Consider the following 23427-nt stretch of genomic DNA (forward strand, 5'->3'; position numbering starts at 1 on the left):
AGCTAGTTATAAATCTTTTCCTGAACACTAATGATGATGGCATCATTATCCCCAAACTGCATTCCTTCCAAGTGGGATTTCTGCCAAGGACTTTGAATTTAAAGTAGTGGACCAATATTTCATTAACAGTCACTATGCACTTCCAAAATGCATCCTCTTTATCTTTAGACTGCCAAAGGAGAGAAATGGTAGTTTACATGTGCATCATTTTGTTCTTGTCTGTCAACAGGCTTGGAATCTACTGGTCCACCTTGCCAAAATGCAAATGTTTTTTCACAATAGTTTGTACACTCCCAACACTAACTGAAAGCATCGATAAAAGTTTTTTGAAAGTGATGCACCTATTCTTATGAATAACCACATACAGATGATGAAACTTTCTTGACACAACAAATGTTTGCCATACACTCTCATCTCTCAGTAAAGCACTTGTGCCACTCAAACACATAGATCCTAGAGAAGATCTCTTTCACACATAGTCTCTGTCAAATTTTAGATGACTGGACTTTTTTTTTAATGAGAAATCTGATCATGATGCATTGTTCCAAGCTTCGAGGTAGCAACTGTTTGCTCATCCATCTCACAATTTCAAAACACAATGGAGCAAGTTCTAATCTGCAAGAAGGTAAGGGCAGGGGTAGTGGCGTTACTTACCCGAGGACACACAGCACTGTACATGAGTAGTGAGCAGCAGTCCCAATCATATCTGAATCTCCTTGTAAAAGAAAGACCACAAAGCATGTGTACAGTACTTAGGGATCCACATACTGGAAAAAAAGCATATAAAGCACACATTGGCTTCTGTCTCAAATTCGAATATTTATGTGAAAAAATATATATCATTTATAGCAGGAAAAGAGAATTCTCCAAAGACTGATTCAGTAACCAAGTTTGATAAAGGCTGCATCATCATCTTTAATAAGTAGGCAGGTCAATCATTTTAATAGATAGCCCAACACACAGAAGACTAGAACAGCGATACAGCCAAATGATGGTCTTATCGGTGGTTCCAAAACAGGATCATAATCATCATTAACAAACTTCAAAATTTCTCTACAGAACTGTTATCTGCTATTCAGAATTGCTTATTCTGATCCTTTAGACTGTAAAACATTATTGCAAGAAAGCTGGCAGAAAATTAATCTGGAACTGTGGATGGTCATCATAAAAAGGGTTCACTGTAGTTACTTATATATATCAGGAATATAGAACATCCCAAATTATAGTAACTTACAACTATAGTTCCAAGTGTTTCAGTGATAACTGTTCGTGCAGGTGGAACAGCAGCTTGTACTGCAGCTTTCTTCCCTCGGCCGCGGCCCCTGGAATGTGTAGTTTTGGTGGTGACAGGTGGTGGTGGAACTGGTGGAGGACTTGGCTCTTTAATTTCTTTAACAGGTGGAGGTGAAGGTACAGGAGGTGGCGGAGTTGGTAACCGAGGTGGTGGCGGAGGTGTTGGGACACGTGGTGGCGAAGGAGTTGGAACATGAGCCACTGGCGATGGCGATGGAACATTCTCATCCTCCATAACATTTGATGGTGAGGAGCTGCTAGATAATGGTGTGGAAGTTTTTGAATTAGGTTTAACAAAGCTAGAAGGGGAGAATAAAAATGGAAAATTAAACACAAAAAGCATGCAGAAAAAATAATGCACCATGCAAAGAGAGATTAAGTCTCCCTCAAAGAAAACAAGAACATGCTTTCTGCCCCCAATAAAAAAAAAGGCCATCACCATATTAATTTCAGTACTAAGAAAGAATAAACAAAAACAAAAATAATTACAGGAAATGCTTATTTCACACTTTTTTAACAAATAAAAATTCATTAAATATCATAATGCTTCAAAATAGATGAAACAATAAATAAAAGATTACAATACTTTCAAGGACATGCATTTTTTAAGATATCACAAATTAAAACAGAACATAAATTATATTCAACTCCCATAAAAAAAGAGGAGGGGGGGAAGAAGAAGAAGAAAAAGAAGGATGGAAAAACATGTCACAAATTTCACATTATTATAAATATCATTTAGATGATCAACAACTTCTAATTATAAAACTATTACTGAGGATTAATATTTCTTGAAAGAGTTAATAAAAGAATTAGGGAAGTAAATATTAAAAATAAGGAAACACATTCAAAAAGCTATAATATATGAAATATAAAATGGCTCCCTATTTTAATCTTGTAAAATTTCTAATTTTTCAAAAGAAAGATGAATGAAAGTAAATAAATTAAACAATGATAAACTACAACAAAAGCAGAGAGCTAAATAAAAAATAAAAAATAAAAAAAAAAAAAAAAATTAAGGATAAACAGTTAAATATCAAATTAAAATATAAAACCCCAACTAATATTAAATTCAGCTGAAATTATTATTGCAGTTACAAACCAAGAATTAACCTGGCTCCAGCACATTTCAGTTATGAATTTAAGCTGTACCTTTGCAGTTTGCATTCAAAAACTGTTTAAATTATATTCACTTAGTTAAAAGACCGAAATACCCATTTCTTGACACGCCAACAGTTCTAAAACGCATATCTTTATTTCCATACACAACCATCAGAATTCAAAGCTTTTGATTCAAAGCAAATAAAATAACTCAAATAAAATGCTAAAATATATCCAGCAAATACTTTTTCAACAGTCTGCTTTGTTTTGCTTATTAACAATAATATATATGGCAATTAAAATTATGCAAAAAATTCAGGGAATTCATATAAATTTTCAAATTTTAATGTTTACAGACTTATTAGATTTACTATTGTTTAAATTCATATTAAACATTATAGGAGATTTACAATTATTATTTCACTGATATGTATAATGGCTCAATGAAATGCATGCAACAGACCTTCAAATTTTAGTCATTTATTTTAATCTTTTAATTGAAGTCTTCACTTTAAATCTAGGCTGCAATGCTAATAGTGCATTATAAAATCATTGGAAAAGAACTAAATAATTTGATTATACCATATGGGGATGGTTTTGAAGATAAATCAGAGCTTATTTTTGATAACAGGAGGTACAAATGATAGCAAAGAAAATAATGGATAATTAATTTTGGTAAAGCACTCCTAGAAAAAGCTACTCAAAACAAAGCAATGGTATAAAAAAGTATTATTAGAAATATACTTCTAAAGGATAAATGGACTTTATTTCCAGTAATGTTGTAAGTTACTTTACTATTTTCATTATTTGGAAGAACCCAAAGCAATAATAAATGGGAATCCCCCTTAAATATCAGATTTAATACATATATAATTTAATAAGAACTTTCATAACTGTACTCTTAACGGAAATTAAAAACAAAACATTCATGCTGAACATGAGAGAGACAGAAAATTCTCAATCTCCGGGGACATGAAAATCTTACTGCTGACAATTCTCTACTGAGCAAAATGCTCCAAGAAAACTGCTTTCTATTCTTCAGGTTGGTTCATAGGTTGGGTGTGATTGATTATTTTAATGCTTTTTTTAGAAACAGAGGAAGTATGTAAGAGTTACTGGCAATTTGCATTTTCACCAAATATGCTAAAATGAGGGCTCTGTTCCTATCGGTAATCAAATTATTGACATGTATATTGTGTCATTTATAAATAAAGATTTAGAGGTGAAATATTCTTGCTCTATGCTCCCTTTAATGATCAGTCTTTTTACTTCAGCAATATTTATAATTCATTGTTCCATTTCTAAACTAAAAATGGCAGAAATGCTAGACCTATATTGTCTGATGGATGCACATGCTTTCTAGGATATCCAGTATTCTCAGCTTATGTTAAGCATTAGTTTAATAAGTTATAAGAAATTTAATAGTATACATTGTTTATTCAAAACTAAATGTCCTAGATGATCTTGCATATCTGAGGAACATACTGAACATGTTCTCATGCCTTTCAACAACCCCTTCCCCAAAAAAGTCAACAGTTAAAGGTGAGTCTTAAACTTTCATACAGCCTGCAGATCGGAAAATTTTGTGAAAGGTAGGTAAAATGCATTCTGTACAAATTGCAAATGTTAGAACGCCTAAATAAGCATGATAAAAAAAATATGTCTTCCCTACTTATGGCTATTTTGTCAATTGAATAATGTAACACACAATGATTGTATACATCACCAAACAGAATACTATGAAAAACACTTCATTTTTGCACGCATATATTTCTTCAAGTTTCATCTGCAGTATCCTTTACTGCATTTTCCTTTTACATGTTATTGAAAACTAAACCATCTTTGTAATAGTTCTGTATTTTATGAAATAAACTAACACATCAAAAAGAGAAAAACTATGTTCAGTTTATTTTTAATAACAAATACTTTTTCACTGAATTTTTTACCATTATGTTTTCTTTTATTTTACGCATTATTATTGATCTATAAATAGCTTTTGTTCCAATGAATTATACATTAAAACTACTGATCTTGAAAATTAAAATTTACTAAATACCTGATAGCTAACTCCAATTTAATATCAACATTAAATGGCCACTTTTCTGATTAACAAACTAGAACATCTCTTAGTACTTTCTGATTATATCCAATCCCAGTTTCAGGGGTGATTAATACCCCATTTAAAAAATGCTGGAAAATACTGTGCAGAAAAATCAAACTAATTTCAGATCATTCAGAATATTCACATATGCAACATACATAATGCAGACATACATATTTTGAAACTATTTCACTAGCAAAGCAAAGAGTGTATTTTTCCCCAATTCATTGAAAATTAATTATGTTTCACTACATTTAATCACAATTTTTTAACATTAAAAAATATAAGAAGTTAAACTTTTTAATTTTTTTTCTTCTGGGATGAGGGTCCAGCCCTTTAAATATTAGATTAGAACTTTTACTATAAGCATATTAACAGGTACTGGATATAAGGAATTGACAGAAAGAATAGTCCATGGAATATGAAGAATTTGGATAAACTGTCCAGTTATGCAATAAATTTCCTTAAAACCTTTATCATAATCATCAGATAATATCAGTCTGTGTTGCATCTAAGCCATTATTGTATACAGATGTTCCTCATTCTGACATAATTATTAAATGCAATTAAATTAACTTAAAAACTGGTCCACGGAAACAAGTTGAAACAGATTTGCTCAATTCTTATCAATTTCTGTTTTCCTATCTTCTTTCAATCTGAATACCTTAGCCCCAAACTTCTTGATATCAATCCCCCCCCATTCTGTATAAGACAAACTTATTTTGCTCGCATGACACGTTTAACCTCTCAATGAACTTTATACAGTCTACAAGTTTCACATTTATGTAATCTCTGAATAATTTGTTCTAAAACAAAGTTTCAAAAAAAGTTTAGATTTTAAAGATTACTACAGTCAACATTTCCCAAATCCAGAAATTCCACATGTGAGAAAATAAAACATCTGGAATTTCAGCTATATCTGGACCACAGTCACCCCTGAATATTTAATAAAACTTTCATTTTTCTGGTGCCATTTTTGAATATACACACATCAACAGCCAATTCAATAATGCACATAACATAAACTTTTTTGAGTACATTTGGATTTATATTCTTGCATTATTTACAGGTTTCGTGGATTTGGAGAGATTAACGACAACATTTGATGAAGAATCAGACACAATTTATTTAGCCAATGTTACTCATGACAGTTCCAAAATCACATTTACAGTTGTCGAAAAACTACTATAAACATGCTGAAACAATCAGCAACACAGCCTTCAGGCTATCAAGCTATAATGGTGAAGACAGCTTCACAGCAAAGCACCAGAGAACAATTCCCGACTGTTCAGTCGTTCTTGGAACTAGACATACTCTCGAGACTCTCCCCGCTGTAACTCGCGATGCACTTGACAATACACTTGATAGACTCAATGATGTACTTGCTAGACTCATGATACTCTTGACGACCATCTCGACACTAAACTGACGATCAACTTGCTAGAAGAGGCACTGACTACTACTCCACCTGCAGCCACGGTTTATATAGGTTTTTGGCCCCCTTTGAGAATATTCTGATCCAAACTGTTAAGAATTCCTTCTAAAAAGTTCTCCTTCCGTCTGTGGCATATTGCCAATTTTGTCGCCAAATGGGCGAGTTATCGCCAAATATGGCTAAGCAGTATAAATGCAAATATTGGCCATATAGGTTTTCATCCCTTCTTATAAAATCTTTTTTAAAATATAATTGTTTTTATTATTATTTATGAATGGAACTGAACTTAAGAGATATAAACAAGCTAAACAAATACTTTCACCAATTCACAAAGTTGGCAATATTACTTTTTTCTGGGAGTTCAGTTAATCAGAAAGTACCCATCTTTCCTACAACCACCAGCAAGTAATATCAATGAGAAAATGAATGACGCTTTATTCCTGAAACTAATTTTAATAAAGAATTTAAGAAAGTCATTGCATAACAAACCTTGCAATGTTAAAAAATGGAATGAAATAATTCACTTAGTTGTAGTTTTCACACTTTTGCTCTATATCATGGAATATCCCAGGGATATTCTATTTTCATTCCATATTTTTCTATAGCATTGTTGGAACACTGTCAAATGGTTTGGAATATTCCAGTGTATCTCATCGGATTATTTTATGATTTTCAAAAAAATATTCTTAAGAGTATTCCAAGCACTTTCCAGTTTGAAATATTCTTGTATATCATAAAAAGTATTTTGTATATTCTTAAGGAGTATACCAAGTCTTAAAAAACTGTAAGTTGTACTGGATTCTTGTACACAAGGACAACAAAAAAAATTTTGATATTGGAAAGATATGCTTTGGTCATAGATTAAATTTCTGTAACATTCGCAGACGATGTTAAGAATATTGTTTAGATATATCAGATAAAATTTCTGGTATATGAAAATAGGTGGATATTGGGCTATTTCATGGCATGGATGTGGTTGGAAGATTATAAGATTTTCCTGTTCTCATAATCCTCCTGATATAACTCAGGGATACAACTGCAGTGTATGGGAACATCACATCTAAACCTCAAAGTAATGGATCATTCAGCATCATCTGTTATCTGAAGCATCAGAAGTATGGGCACATTCTTTTAGCTATTTAGGAACAAGATGATTTTGTACTATGAGCTCCTTCTCCTCATGTATGTATCCAAGTATTATTATTATGTCTGTTCTATTTATCAGTGCAGCAGCAATGGTAGTGACAGTATTGGCAGTTGCAAAAAAATAACACTTGAGATAAATCAAGGGAAACATAAAGATATATAAAATTGCTAGTTTTTTTTTTTTTTTTTTTCCGACATCTAAAATTTTCAACATAGCTGTAGTAGAATCATGAATGCCAACTGAATACTGGGTATTTTGACTAAATAAATTAGTGCTAACTGCTTTTATGTTTTTCACAATTAGTGGAATTAAGATATTGAATGAATCCACCAGGAAATAATATTTAATCAACTAGTAAAAGGGGAAGCCCCCATGGCAACTTAAAGTGAGAGACTACCTCTGAGGCTAATACAATGCCTTACGAAGCTACAAATATTATATGATTGTATATTTGTATTAGTAATTTAGCATGTGAAGCTTAATCTGTATTGACTTTGCAGAAATAAAATGTTTTTTCTTCACCCTCCCCTAAAAAATTCTCCAGTTAAATTTCATAATACAGAGGCTGTTTGCACATTTTTTTAGACGATTTTGGTAATCGGTAATAAAAAAATCGTTTGCTGCAAAAGAAGTAATTCCAATTAAGTCAAAATTATCGTCTGTGGCTTGAAAGTTTTGTTTTTATTCAAAATGGCGAATTTAACACAGCAGTGGTTCGAAGGCTACATTTATGCTCTTTCCGAAGAGAAACATGCATACTCCGTAATCCCAAAACGATGTGAGAGTCATGGTTTTGTGATATCTAAAGCATCGATAGGTAATATCATCAACAAGAAAGGAAAAAAGCATCAAATTGGAGCCTCAAGTGGGACAAAAATTCTAAACAAGTATCCAAGGAAAAAACGGACATCTTCGACTATTGCAAAGGTGTGCTGTTTAATGTTAAAAGAAAATCCCCCTAGTCAAAAGACAGTTGCAAAATCATTAAAATGCTCGATGTCCACTGTAAACAAAATGATAAACGTTGATTTAAATATTAAGAAAGCGAAAAAATGCAATGTGCATCGTCTTCTTCCAAAGCATATCGCTCAACGCAGGACACGCTGCAGAATTCTATATGAGAAACACTTATCCAAAGAAAAATGGAAAACAATTGTCACAATAGATGAAGCATGGGTGTATTTAAATGACTGTAACAAAAAAAGAGCCATTTATTATCATAAAAGGAGAGAAAAAATTTAAGTACATGGTTCAAAGAATCGAAAGAAAGTTTTTCTAAGGGATTCATGATTGCTGCTGGTTTTTCTTATAATGGCAAGTTAAAAATAAAGAGAGTGCAAAAAAAATGTCATGATTAGCTCCAAATACTATCAGGAACATATTTTATCGCCAATTTTTCTGAATGAAATACCATCGCTTTACTCACAGTGCCATCAATCTGTGAGACTCCACCAGGACAAAGCTAGCAGTCACACATCAAAATCCACTCTAAATTTCCTAAAAGAAATGGAACAAAAAACTGGTATCAAGGCCATACTCTTCACTGATATCCCTACTAAATCTCCCAATGTCTCACCTATGGATTTTTGTGCTTTCGGACTTTTAAAAACTGCATTATCCAAATGTTGTCCCAAAACCCTAACAGGACTCTGGAAAGCTGTTCGGGAGGGATGGGATAGAATACCTCCTCTGCCACTTCAAAAGGCATTATCCTGAAAATTGCGGTGTCGAAAGATATTTCAGAATAAGGGATGTCAAATAGAACATTTAAAACACAAGAATTTTACGTAATTTAGTTTTGTGAATACAATATACATCATCTAAAAAATGTGTGAACAGCCTCTGTTCTATTATAATGAATAAATCTCTGTACATATTATAATGAAATATTATTAGGAGGAAAGGAAATATCATATATATATTTAATATTTTAAACAACGATAATATGTCTCCCCATATTAGTTGAAATATCCCTTTCTGAAGATAACGATCATTATAATTGCTACAATTACTTCAATATTATTAAGAGCTGTTTTATTTAAAGGTATAATGATTTGAATTATCTGTATTACTATTTTTATTATTATATTCTTCTAAAATTGAGGATAAATATATTTTGAAATCTAGATGCAAATCAAAAGCACATTACCAAAGTATTATACATAACATAAAAATGTAGGTTAAAATCTGCCTTAATTTAAAATAGACATGCACTCACTCAGACACAAAAAAAGGAGGGGGGCTATTTAACACTATTTTCATGTTAAATTTATGTTTAATACACATTTACATAAAATATATATAAAGGAAGATTTTTCTGAAAGGATGACTAACTAATGAAGATAGAAAAAGCTGCTCACAAACTTTAAATAAGAACTTACATTTTTGCAGAACCTGAACCACCTGAAAGTTTTAATGTCATTGAACCTGTACCACCTGAAACTTTTAATGTCATTTTTGGCACAGTGCTATCCTCTTTCACCTGTAACAAAATTTTACATAAATGAACAAGTAATTAAGCAGTAAAACAAAAAATAAATTATTATTATTATTATTATTACTATTACCATTCTATAATAATAATATGGAATACATCATGCATATGCCCTCCTCCTCCATGTAAGAAGAAGCAATTAAAAAAGGAAGAATTTTGTCCAATGTTTAGCCTTTTTTGAGATTATGGATAGAATGTGGGAGTATGTTGTATAGTGGTGGTATCAGCCTATATGCTGCACTGCAAATCATGGGTTACCCAAGCAATGGATGTATACTCTCAGAAGAAAGGGCAATCGATCAAAAGAGTGATCAGAAAGTCTTTAGAAAGACGTTACAAATTTTAATGTTTAAAGGAAAAGAACATAACCTAAAATTTCACTTATATTTGTAGCTGAAATACATATTTCTTAGTTTAATATATCTCTTAAATTATATTACCTAAATTAGTTGAATTTCAAATATTTTATAAATTTTCAATAACTGAATAATGAAGAAAATAAAAATATTAGTGAAGATGATTTAAAGATATTTGTTACTCATTTTTAAGAAGTAAACCACGGTTTCAGGAAGAGATTTGAAGATCTGCAAAATACACAAATTCTTGATTCATTGCAGCTGTTTTTCACTTTTATCTAAATATAAATACCAAATTTTTTATGAACTTATAAAACATGCATGTTATATCAAATCAGAAGCATTACTCAAAAATAAATTAATTATTTTGAAGACATGGTATAACTACTCTAAAGTTTGTATAACAGTACTATTTTTTATTTATTTATTTAACATTCTTCTGCTTCTGTGGTTGAAGCTGAATTTAACCAATAAAGCACTTTAAATTAATGTAATCTGATGAATTTATGAGAAGCAAGATAACTTACAATTGAAGCTTATAAGCCATGAGTCCAATGTATTATATAAAAAAATTTACATTACAAGTATATTTTACTTTGATACAAATATGTTATGACGCCTGATAACTGTAAATGCTTTATAAAATATAGATTATAAAAATTATTACTGTAATATTACTGTATATTGACTGTATATTTACTCTATACTGTAATATTACTGTATATGTAATATGAAAATATTACTGTAATTGTTACTATTCAAAAATATTTCATATTAGTATCAAGATTTCAATAGGAAGTATGTTTTTATGGCACTAACAAAGTGGCCACTCAGATAAATTTAGTAATTATTGTGTTAAATGGTTTAAAACACAGAAGCAAAATGGGAAGCCAAAGCCAATTAAGGATATGTGTAGGGAACTTCCAATTGATATCCCAGTCGACGAAATTGAGGAGGCATTTAATACTTTATGATTTCAGGTTAAGAAATTTGTGCAGATGCATAAGACAAAAGCTCCATTACCACTATATCAAATCCAACTCAAAAGAGTTCCAGGTGAAATTAAACATATTATGTATTTTAATGTTTCTGTAGTTCCCTATAAAATAAAGGAAGGTGCTGTACAATGCCACATTTGTCAGCACTCAATCACTCTTCCAAAGTATGTCGCCTCAAACCCCAATGTGTGAAGTGCACAGTAGGGTGGAATGCAAAAACTTTTTTTTTTTTTAAATTCATATTGCTTGAGTCATTATATAGTTCCAAATGCGGGGGAAAAAAAAAATTCAAATTTCAGCCTAAAATACTGACATCTTGAAGTTCCGCACCTCAGGTGAATATCCGTACTGACTTTTTTAATGGTTTTATATTTTTTCATGAATTGCTTTATCAAAAACTGATTATTATTAGTGAGAGAAATAGCTTCCCACACCAAAATACCAAAATATCCTAAAATATCATCATGATGGCAGAATTGATGTTTCTGAAAGCCGAAAATTGGACAACAAAGAAAGGAAAATCAGGAATTTAAAGCAATGGCATATAAAGATAAGAAAATGCACGTTTGTCTCTGATGATTACAGACTCAAGCCAATGCCATCTTAGAGTCTGATTCAGAAGACATCCCCTGCAGATGACGACAATGATTATGTTAGTCAAGAAGCCAAACATCTGAAAGCAACTGATTTTCAAATTCCTTCAACCTCCAAGACAGGGATTCTGGATCCAGTGCAGATATTACGCAAAGCGTCACCGACATTGTTATACAGAAAGGGATTGAATTTTCCTAGTTGCTGTGTCATCACTGGGAAGAAAAATACTGCAATTAAATGACTTAAGAAATGTTGTTGGTCATAAGCTGCATTGGTTTGTATGCTTGTTGCACACCAATGAACTACCTCTCTGTCAACTTTCCCAGATGACTGATAGAAATACATCTGGAATCCCTGAAAACATATGAAACTCTTCACGTAACAGGTTATGCCCCTATTCTAATTTATATATCCGAAATTGACAAAAAAAAAAAAAAAAAAAAAAAAAAAAAAACTCAGTGCTGCCCCAAAATACTTCCTTCATATTTCAAAGGCAGTATCCTCGGGGGAGTAATGGGAAGATGGCCTCCTCAAGATGTGAAACCTTTCCCAGCCAACAGAATTCTTCACCTTTATGTTTCAACCGCCGAACCAACAGATGACTTGAAGCTACTAGCCGAATATGTTATAAAAGTTTATGCGCCACCCTAATTTGAAATAAAGAAAATCCGGAGAGCACCAAATGAAGCATGAACTGTTCAGGGAATGATCAGAAAAGTTCACCCTTGCTATAAAATTTTAAGGCAATCATTCACAAAGTTATTCAGCTGCCAAAGTGCAACTATTGCGCTATTCAATAAACAAAGGAAAGAATCTGACAGTAATTCTCAACAAGTAAATGCTGTCACTAGAGCTCAAAAGAAAAGATAAATAGCTAAATGCAATGAAGAGGAAACCTTCATTAGGAAACTTCATAAGTTAAATTATTGTCATTAAATAAGGAAGATGAAGCTTTCATTAAATTAATAAACACTGACTCAAAAGAAGTTGCACATCTTCAAAACACTGATATGTAACTGCCTAAAAATGATCTAAACTTTAAATAAAATAAAATTTACTTAAGTTTAAATAAAATTTAAATTAATCTAAAGATACATGCAAAAATGAGAATTATTGTCTGATAGAAAAGACATTTTCGCTAAAAATATAATGGATAAAATGAGCTACAAAAGGCAACTTTTGGTTATACCTGAACTCAACTGATAAAGATGTGCCACGAAGGAATATTTGGACGTTTGATATCAAAAAGACTCAAGGGCAGGCTGTTCAGAAATTTTTATTGAAAGAGTTGTTACAAAGAAACCAAACAGTCTGTAAAAATCTGTGATGCTTCTTTGAATGGCGAGAAAGGAAATAATGAAAAAGTCTCCAATGATGTTAGTACCAATAATTTCTGAAATAGTTACTAAAATAAATTTTGATAATGTTGGTCCACTACCTACTTCAAGGACTGTAAAAAGTATATGTACGTCTTCCAAATATCCAGATGCCATAGCAGTGACAAAAATTTCTTCGGCATTTGTGACCAGGGTTCATAGCCACATTTTAGTTAAAAAAATAAGCACCTATAAGCACTTTTCAAGCACATTTTAAGAAAAAAAATAAGTACCTGCCTAATTACATCATACACAACTGCATAACCTTAAAAATTAGACTTCTAATTTAAAAATATGAGAAATGAAGTACTTATTAAGAGAGAATAAGCATTACCTAAACCATGGAAAATAATTACTTTTTTTGTTTTTAAATTTAAATAATAGTTCAATTTACAGAGCTAGTTTACAATGAGAGAAAAAAAAACTATGAAGAACTAAACTATATTACAAGATTTAATGATGAAATTTCAGTTCAAAATAGAGAAAATAAATAATAATAAGGCAATATTTATTGTATTCGCTTGGAACTTAATTATAAATACAATTTATTTTTCCACTCCTATTGATGTTTAAATAATTTAAATCTAAATTCTGAACATTTTCTAAATTTTCACTGTATAACAGTTTTCTCTTAACAGATATTACAAGCAAAGTAATTTAAGTAAAAAAGAGGTACATTTCTGAAATCAGAAGACAGAAATTTGCTTCATGCAATCATCTTTAACAGTAAAATCTTAACTAACCCGCATACTTGGAAATTGGCGAATATTCGGACAGTCGAGCATAACTTGAAGGAGCGGAGGGGGGGTAGACTGTGGCCGATTTTTAGATTTTTCCGCTAAATAAATGCTTTTGACATTTCAATATGTGCATCATATAAAAATAAACCTAACGGAACTAAGAAATGTTCCGCTTAGCAAGCACAGTAAAACTCTTTTAAGTGCTCATAAACAAATCTCGGACTGAACATCAAAATTAATTATCTCTTCAAAATATCGCAAACGTTATTGCGCAATACGTGCACCGTAATTCTTCCCTACGTGATATTACGCGATTGGACTCAACAACTGTTGGTATTGGGAGAAAAAAAGAACTAAATAACTGGAGTGTTTTTCATTCTAATTTTCAACAGACGGCGTTAAATTTCCGGAATAGAATCATTCTTCGCTTGGGTTGGGAGACCGCAGAACTTTTAGTCCTATTCAATCCAGATTGGAAAGTGACCCCCCCAAAAAAAAGGTCCGTTGCTTGTTTTGCAGCGAACTGCAACAGTTTCAATATTCAAGATTTTGCGGAGAAAGGGGAGACCTCCCAACCTTCGTACTGTATAATGTATTGGCCAAAAAAATGAAACTATTTTGACTATTCGATTACTTTCCCTTTATTTAAGCCATTCCGAATATTATTCCTTAGAAAGCTAATCTGTATTAAAACACAATCATTTTTGGAAGTTTACTATACTTCAGCAGTTAATGCAACTATGTTATTATAAACATTCATACATATGCTCATAATATAAGCATAACAATCATAATAAACACGAATATGAACTGACCAAGCAGAACGAGAATGCAAATCTTTTTAAGATCTTGATAGAAATTCAAACGTGTGTAGTATTTGGGTGGGAGGAAAGGAATGCCGAATGTAGCGGATTTTTCTACTGCTTTCGCAATTCTTTGACCAATAGAACGACGGGCACCTGTCTACTCTTTGTGCACACCAAAGGTTATGTTAATGCAGAGAAAGGGGGAAAAGCTATTTCCGGGAGTATGACTCACCATCTGACATTCCATATTAGGAAGAAAAGTTGTTTATTTAGTTTCGGCTTTGATACGGGGAAAAATAGCGCCTTCATTAAAAAAAAAGCACTAAAAGCAAAAAATAAGCACTAAAAACAAAAAATAAGGGCTTTAAAGAAAAAGTAAGCACCTATAAGGGACTTTATATTTTATTTTCAAATATAAGGACTTATAAGCACTTGTAAGGACCGCTACGAACCCTGTGTGACTGATGCTTTTTTACAGATCTTCAGTCACATGGGTTTTCGCAAAGGTGATGAAAATAATTCAGGGTATCTCCTTTGTGAGTGGAATTTATGGAGCATTTTGGCATTAAATATGTAAGAAGCTCTGCTTATTATCTGCAGAGTAATACCATTGAATGAGTTCACAGAACACTGAAAAGAATATTAAGACCTGTATGTACAGAAGTGGCTTCTGATTGGAAGAAATAGTATCTACTAGTTGCTCTTTTTACCCCCAGAACAGTCACACTCAAAAGTACTGGTTTCATTCCAGCAAAACTAGTTTATGGGGGGGGAACCTATGAATGCCAATCACTTTACATTATTAACAGTAGGTGGAACTGACCAAAGGAATAATATTGCCAGTTACATGTTTGAACTTATTAATCGAATAAAGAAATGTCAAGACCTGGCCACTGTGCACATGAAAGGCGATCAGCACAAAAAAATATAAATAAATAAATAAAATAATACAATTGAAACACAGTAAAAAGAGAATTTGCTAGAGGAGGTTTAGTTCTAGTTTTAATTACAAATCATGAAAAAAAAAAAAAAAAAAAAACACAGAATTGCAATGAAAGAGCCCTGGGAAAATACAGCAGAAAATTTCAAAAATTAATTATGTTCTAACTTTCGGGGGATAAAATGAGCCAAACTGAGTATATCACATTAACATGCTTAAACCATATTTAAAAAGGCCAGAAATGATTAATGTGATAACTGAAGTAGAAGGACCCTTCAGAAATGGTGTTGTGTTGTGTATTTAATTATGGCAAAGCACACTAGGGCTATCTGCCTAAGGGGAGGGATGCCTTCGTGGAGGACTTTCTAAGGGAAACTGGCTCGTATACACGTTACACATGGGGAAAACCACGAAAACACCCATGCAGTCAGCCCGTTCGCGGGATTCGAACCTCAGACCGAACTACCAGTGTTCAGCGACTTTACCGACTTCAGAAATGGACATCCCTCATTTGCCTTCCAATCCAAGTATATTAAAGAAATCATAGTGGAGAATGAGCTCAAGAAAAGATTGCTACCTGAACAAATAGAAGACTTATGAAAGATTTTATGGAAATATTTTGATTGTTTTACAAATAATACCGGAAGGACTAATTTAGTCAGCCATGATACTGAGCTTTTAAATATTGAACCAATATGAATAAAGCCATACCAACTGTCACCCCACAGACTGAAATTCTGAAAAAGGAAATTCAGAAAAATTTCAGTCTCAAAATTATACAGACTAGGAAATCAGACTGTATCTCTCCCATGATTTTAATGAACTTCATCAAAGGATCTTCATCTTTTATCATATCGTAAACTAAATGCTGTTACCAGACCAGAATACTATTTACCTAATACTGAAGAATGCACCAAAATAGTAGTTAACACAAAACATATTTTGCTGCTAGACTGATCTACAGGCTACTGGTGAATTTCACTAACAAAAAAAGCCCAAAGATATGTAACATTTGTAGCTAGTTTTGGAAGCTTTAGACCTCTATGTCTGCTCTTTGGATTAAAGAATGCCCTATATTTTTTTTAGCAAAGTTAAGACTACGGCTCTGGCTGGAGGCAAAGAACTTGTTGTACATATCTGGCTGACAGTGCTATTTACTCATAAAACTGAAAAGAGCACCTTTAAAAACTTAGCCTCTCTCCTACACAGAATACAGAAAGCAAATTTATGACTAAAACTATCAAAATCTAAATTTGCACAAGATCAAGTGGTCTAGGCAATATTTTAGGACAAGGATGAAGAACTCTAGATGTAATAAAAATCTTGACTGTAATGGATTATCTTACATGTAAGACCAAAACAGAAACATGTGCTTTTTTAGGACCAATAGGATATTATAGCAATACATGAAGAGGTTTTCTGAAATTGCTTCACTCCTCACCAATACTTTGGTAACAAAAAAGGGAAAAACAGAATAGTCTGAAAAATGTAACACCAAGCTTTTAAAAATTTAAGAGTTGCTATGCAAAAACACATTCTTTATGCTCTTGGAAAAAAAAAAAAAAAATGCTATGAAAAGCTATGAAAAAAAAAATATTATACAAAGAGATGCCTCTGACAATAGTATGAGTATAATACTACCTCAACTAGACAGTGATCAAAATGAGCATCTTATCTTAATTTACTAAATTTGGGAAAAAAAATATTGTACTACCCCCCAAAAAAGTGTGTAGCTATAATTAATATTATAAAAAAGTTGCAGTTTTAATACAGTTTCATACTTGGTAACTGAGGAAGCCAAATCATTTGTTTAAAATTAATATTTTTAAGAAACAAGGTGATCAAAGTTGCAAAGTTAGGCTTTTTAAAGAAAATCACCAACTATACTTTCATATGGTTTGAAATTAATCAATAACTTCAAAACCATATCTCTGAACATTTAAAATTTTACAAAAAGCCATACTGAACTCTCTTATGGCTATTACATTCCTATGATGAATACTTCCAAAAACAACTAGAATTTCTGAAAGTATAAACAAATACCTATAATGTACATCCATCTTTTTCAAAGATATAAACACCTCTGCAGCTATTTCTTTTCAAAATATGGCCCAACTGTATTTAGTTCTTCTGGTGCAATTAGTGTGTTAGTCAACGAACAAAATGGTCTTTCATTCCCATTGATTGCAAGAGACGTGCCTGTCACGACTAATTTAAATGGATTGTTTTTTGTGATTATGTAAAAGAACAATAGCAATAGACCTTGTATATTCTAAATATGAAGTCATTTTTCACAATACCAGCAGACATTTTTCCATCTATTGATGAGACCATATTGTATTCCTTTATCACATTAAAAAAGCTACAAAATGCTATTCAAAACAGACTGTAATATACATAAACTGGCAAGCTTCACTTCCAACTAATATGAAATGGTTAAAAGATTCTTCCATGATATACCCCACAATACTTTTTAATCAAAGTTGAAATATCTATTAGCATTTATTAGAAGAAAATTGCACCTTTCCAAGCATGTTTATCTTGTTTACAGAGTAAATCGCAAATTTAAGTTATGGATTTTTTATTTAAAATGCAACACTTTTTTTTTTCAATAAACAATAGGTAAGAACTTTATATTTTTAAATACTGAGGAAAATTACATTTGTTTTTTAACTTTAGGAAGGAAACAGACAAACTGTTTTACATTTTTAATTACATTATAAAAAAATTACATTATTAAATGAATTTATTTGAAACTTCAATATTTTAAAGTATTCATAAAATTATTTCATTAGTTACAAATTACTCACCTTTTCCTCTTTGTCCTTGATTTTCTTTTTCTCTGGTTTTGATTTTCTTTTGTCAACTTTTACACTTTTCTCTGCCTTTTCCTTTGCCTTTGGCTTTTCTTTGGGTTTAGTTTTTTCTTTTTCTTTAACTTCTTCCTTCTTATCTTTAGTCTTATCCACTTCTTTTCGCCCTCTCTTCTTCATTTTTTCTTTTTTGTGATCTTTTGTTTTCATCTTAAAAAGAATTGCTCATTAACTTTTGGAAAACATAGGCATTTAAATTTTTGTATTTTAATTCCTCAGATTTGTTTCACTCAAAACAAGTCTAACAAAATTTAAATGCATTTAAACACATTATAAAACAGAAAATATAGTGAACCCTTTTGTGGAGGCAGTCCTGTTACATAAAGTCATCTCTGAATATTTCTGTCAGTGTAAATAAACATCAGTATAGAACATGCCCTCTCTATGGTGACTACCTCCACAGAAGATTAAAATTATCTGGAAATCCATAGAGACATGTTACAGAGATATTGCTATAATTTTAAATCCCTTTGAATTTCATTAAGAAATTAAAAAATCATCATAAAAGATAATTAAAAAAGGGAGAGTCTTGCTTTCCCCCACCTTGGATACTTGCATTCAGAAAAATAAAAACTAATGTAGTTATAGTTTACATCTTTACTAGCTCGCTTTTAATTTTCCACAACAAAAGCTCTATTATATGCCATATATTTTAAATCACTGAAAAAAATTATTATCTTGCAAAAACTTACAGTGTGCCTTACAGTCTCAGCAGCAATAATGTAGTACTACATCAACTCATATTTTACAATTATTGTTTTATTACAAATTATTAATGTAAACTTAACCTGATATTTTAGAAAAATCAGGAATATAACATTGCAATTAGAGAAATTTCTTTAATTTTGAGTACAATAGAAAAAGACATATTGCACACATATTAAGAGAAAAATGTTACATATTATCTATCTACTTTTTATGACTAACAATACATTTTTTTCATATCATGTCATAAATAAAATGTCTCAAGGCCCATAACAGATTGATTGCAAAATTTTTAACTCTCTATGTGTATATGTTACTGACAAAGTATGAAATCCAGCATTCTATAGAATGCCGAGAATTGGCCGGCAATGTATGAAATGGTTACACATTTCCCTCATTGACTAGGCGTTCAACGGAATGTCAAATAACAAACTGGTAAAATATGAAAAACATTTGGAATTCTTTGCAATTAACCAAAACTGCTTACCAAAGGTTAATAAATTATGTAAAAAATGCCAGAGTGACTACTAGGAAGGAGCCATGGGACTATTGATGTTTATGGAAAACAAAAGTAAACTCATGCTGTTAAAGAAGGCTTCAGTACTATACAGTATTATGTCACTGACACTAAGTTATTTCATGTATTTCTCAAATTCGTTTGTCTTTTGAACACTGAGAATGTGACAGAATATTAAATTACTTTCAGCCAAACACAAAAAAAATTACACATGATGATATTGAACTGTACATCCACCTTTGCAAGCCCTGACAGAAACAAACAAAAAAGTATTAAAAAATGGAAAATTGAATTATTTTAATTTAGTTATTAACCGATTCCTAAAGTAAGCTGGAACTAACGTTAAATATCCCAAATTTTGAAATGAAATATCTCAGTTAATTTTCATCAAACTTTCCGTGTTTCATTTGGCATACAAAGCCTAAAATTTTTCTAAATATAAGCATATAAAACAGAAAACTACATAAAAAGTTAGATTTTGTAATTTTTATTACTTTTTTTCTTTTCTTTTCTTTTTTTTCTTTTTTTTTTTTTTTTTAATTTTAAAAATACCAAATCAAGAATATCTTTGTCAATTAAAACATTTTATAAAGTATACTGCGCAAAAAAAGGGGGGGACAGTTCTGCATCTACCATTCTAATGGGCTGGTTGACAAAATTCAACTCGCGTTTTTCATGTCTTGAAAGAGCGACTTAGGTTATGTATTAGATTTATATATAGCATTGTTCTAACATAGGTATTTTGACACAAAATCAGACTTTTTATGAAATGACATGCCAAATTGTTTTTCATATTTCGATTCTACGACTCAAATTATGCCAAACTACTAAGTTTTGTAAAAATTCACGCGAGTAGTTTTTAAAAAATTACTTCTCAAAATTTTAGCTCCTCAATGTTAATTCAATTTGGCATGAATTCATTCATACCTCTTTTTTTATTGCACTTATTTGATCCCTTCTTTCACAGTTGGAAATTTAGGTTCATTCCAAATAAAAATTCCCCCATTTTTACTCTTTATTTTTGAAATTTGTATTTTTAAATAATTTTTTGAAATTTTTCAAAAAAAAAATTTGGATTATAACCTATAAAATTTTTACAATCATCTTAAGGTACATTAATTTCTAAGCATACCTGCAAAAAATTAGAGCTTTTTATTCAAAATTTCCGAAGATATATGTGAATCTATATATTGGCACATTTTAAAATTTGGCATATTTGTTGAAAGCGATAATAACGAAAATGTGGTTTACATACTTTGTTAAAATTATTTGAAAGTAGAAGCGATGTGACTTTTTTCTACTTATCTGCAATGTAAAAAGATAGGAAAGAGGTGCCTTTTTTTCCATTTTGGCAAACTGAAAAAATTATGCCAATATAAATTGTTGAATTTCTCCGTAAATTTCATACCAAATTATACAAAATTTAATATTTAGGCATAATTTGAGTCGTAGAATCAAAATACGGAAAAAAAAATTGGCATGTTACTTCAGAAAAGTCTCATTCTGTATCCAAATACCTATGTTAGAACAATGCTATATATAAATCTAATATATATCCTAAGTAACGCTTTTGAGACATGAAAAACACAATTTGAATTTTGTCAATCAGCCCAACAGAACGGGAGATATAGAACTGTCTCCCCCCCTTCCCCCGGTGCTGTGTACATGTCTATGACCAACGGCTACTGAAATGTAGTTCAGGCAGAGAATTTTGTAGATATAGTGTAAAACTGTATTTCTTTCAACATGAATTTTGATATATTTAAAACCTTTTATCATTTCTTTTTTATACTTACTTTATAAATACATGTTTTTAAAGTGTTGTAAAGTAAAGAAGGATAGCATTTTTTATATTTCATGCACACACAAAATAATGATCTAATTATTTTTACATCGCTTCTTCCCTCAATCAATAATCAATATTCAGTAATACTTGTAGGTAAACAGATAGATAAGAATGATTATTAAGCTATAAGCAAACAGCAGAAGTGAAAGTATTATAAAATTTTTACTTATCAGAAAGAATAAAATAAATTCCAAGATGTTTAACATGAATTAAATCTTCAAAGTTGAACATGATTTTAACAAGAAATTGTGGATGGTATTTGAAATTTAAAAAAAAAAAAAAAAAAAAAAAAAAAGGAGTACAGAATGAGATATTTGTATGACAGCACAGAAATGCAAAATTTTTCTGGTTATTGATAATTTGCCAGCTCACTCTCCAGTTATCAAACATAAATTAAAACATAAAACTATTTTTTCTTCTGAGATGGACAGATTTATTCCTGTGGGATTAGATTCAATAGAAGACCCACAATCTATACCCATAATTCAAAAACCAACAATCAGTAGTTTAAAGGGTGATGAGATTGATGATGCAATAACTTCTCTGAAAAGAATAATAACATAAATGCAGACCAATGAATTTGAATTTTCAAATGTAAGAAATATGGCCAATGAAACATTTTAATCTATTTTCATAAAATAATAATACATAATAATAGCATGAAAACAGTATAGGCAAATTAGCAATAATGAGAAAATAATAATTTTCTATTTTTAGATGACTTCAGAGACTTCAAAAAGTCTTGAGTAATATGATTTTTAGACAGCATTAAAAATCACAGCAAAATAGCAAGGGATGATGATAAAGATAAGGATGCAGATGAAACCAAATGTACACTTTAGTACTAAACAACAACATTTGTCTAAGAGAATAAAAGTCCATCAAAATCAGAGACATCTGGTACTATTAATCTTAAAAGAGATTCATTACATACTGTTGCTTAAATAAATATTATATTTTATTATAAAGTTTAATTTTGCTTTCACATGCCTCTCATGCTTAATGGGAAAACTGAAGTATGTGACTAAAAAAAGTTAATCATAAAATTTTATGTTTATAAGTAAAATTCGCTGATCCACACAACATTTGTCCAGTGGTGTGCAGATTATACGAACTTCACTATAATATGCAATAAAATTTAATACTAGTACTAAGGTTTCTAGGATAATTTTGCTCTTATGTTAAACCTTGCCTTTTTGCTAAACAAAGAGAAATGGTTTCTTTGTATTTTGTGCTTTTAATATTTTTGGATAATGCATTCTTACTGAGGACTACAATTATATGAAAGTTACCGCTTTCAATAATTTTGCAATGAAAGAATACCTGCTTTCAAATTTTTTTAAAAGCAGGTATTCTTTAATTGCAGATAACATTCCTTTACATATGAATATAACAGCACTGTAGTATCTGGCGACTGTTTGGCGATCAACAAAGCATGCTTGGCACGTGTAGCCTCTTCTCCAAAGGTGGTTACTGTGTTTTTTTAGAGTTGCATCTTAGCCTCGGAAGATGAAGGTTCTCGACTTTTGCTATGTTGTAGGAGCGACGAACTGCTCTGAGTTTACTATTATGCTTTGAATATTATTTTTAATAAACGTGTGTTTCGTCTTGTTAAACGGTGCCTTATTCATCCACAAAGCCATCACAAGCACTAAGAAATTCAGCATTTAAGAATAGGTTTCGTATGTTTAGGAAGGATGAAATTAATAAATATCCCCCTGTTAAAAAATACTGGTCTCTTGCCAACTCTCCTAATTCTTCCCTACTACCAGCATATTTTAAAGGTGGGGGAGAAAAAAAATCTTTTAGTTTGTGAATTAAATCTCAATAGAACCCTCCACATTCATTAAAACTGATTAACTTAAAATTAATACTTTTTTCAATCATATAACTTCCAAAAATATCTAAAAGTTATTTTTTAAAATTTTGCTCAAGAGACAGTCCAATGGTTTCACGCTGAGGAAATTTGGAACAGTAAAATGTAATGGCTTTTCCACCTTGAAGCCATACAGATCTTTGACAGCATTACATTATTTCGAACTTTCAAGAATTAGTGCCAGATTTAAAGCTGAATTTTGTTTACTTTATAGCATATATTTTAAAAT

General features: G+C 31.1%; 1 protein-coding gene across 6 annotated transcripts in view; it reads right to left on the reverse strand.

The window, feature by feature from the left end:
- Positions 1–23427, reverse strand: part of LOC118191421 (uncharacterized) — a 90502-nt gene that overhangs the window by 20948 nt on the left and 46127 nt on the right. For 4 of the 6 annotated variants that reach the window (XM_035362218.2, XM_035362221.2, XM_035362222.2 and 1 more), the window contains 3 exons: positions 18192–18404; positions 9459–9559; positions 1235–1592 (listed from right to left, as the gene is read on the reverse strand). In XM_035362218.2, coding sequence (XP_035218109.1) covers positions 1235–1592; positions 9459–9559; positions 18192–18404 — 672 coding nt within the window. The remainder of the gene's footprint in view (positions 1–1234; positions 1593–9458; positions 9560–18191; positions 18405–23427) is intronic. The other 2 variants (XM_035362220.2, XM_035362219.2) reach the window with 2 other exon arrangements.

Source organism: Stegodyphus dumicola, chromosome 5 (genome assembly GCF_044657685.1).
Source record: "Stegodyphus dumicola isolate Sdum_Otavi_A_Nest chromosome 5, ASM4465768v1".
Lineage (NCBI taxonomy): Eukaryota > Metazoa > Arthropoda > Arachnida > Araneae > Eresidae > Stegodyphus > Stegodyphus dumicola.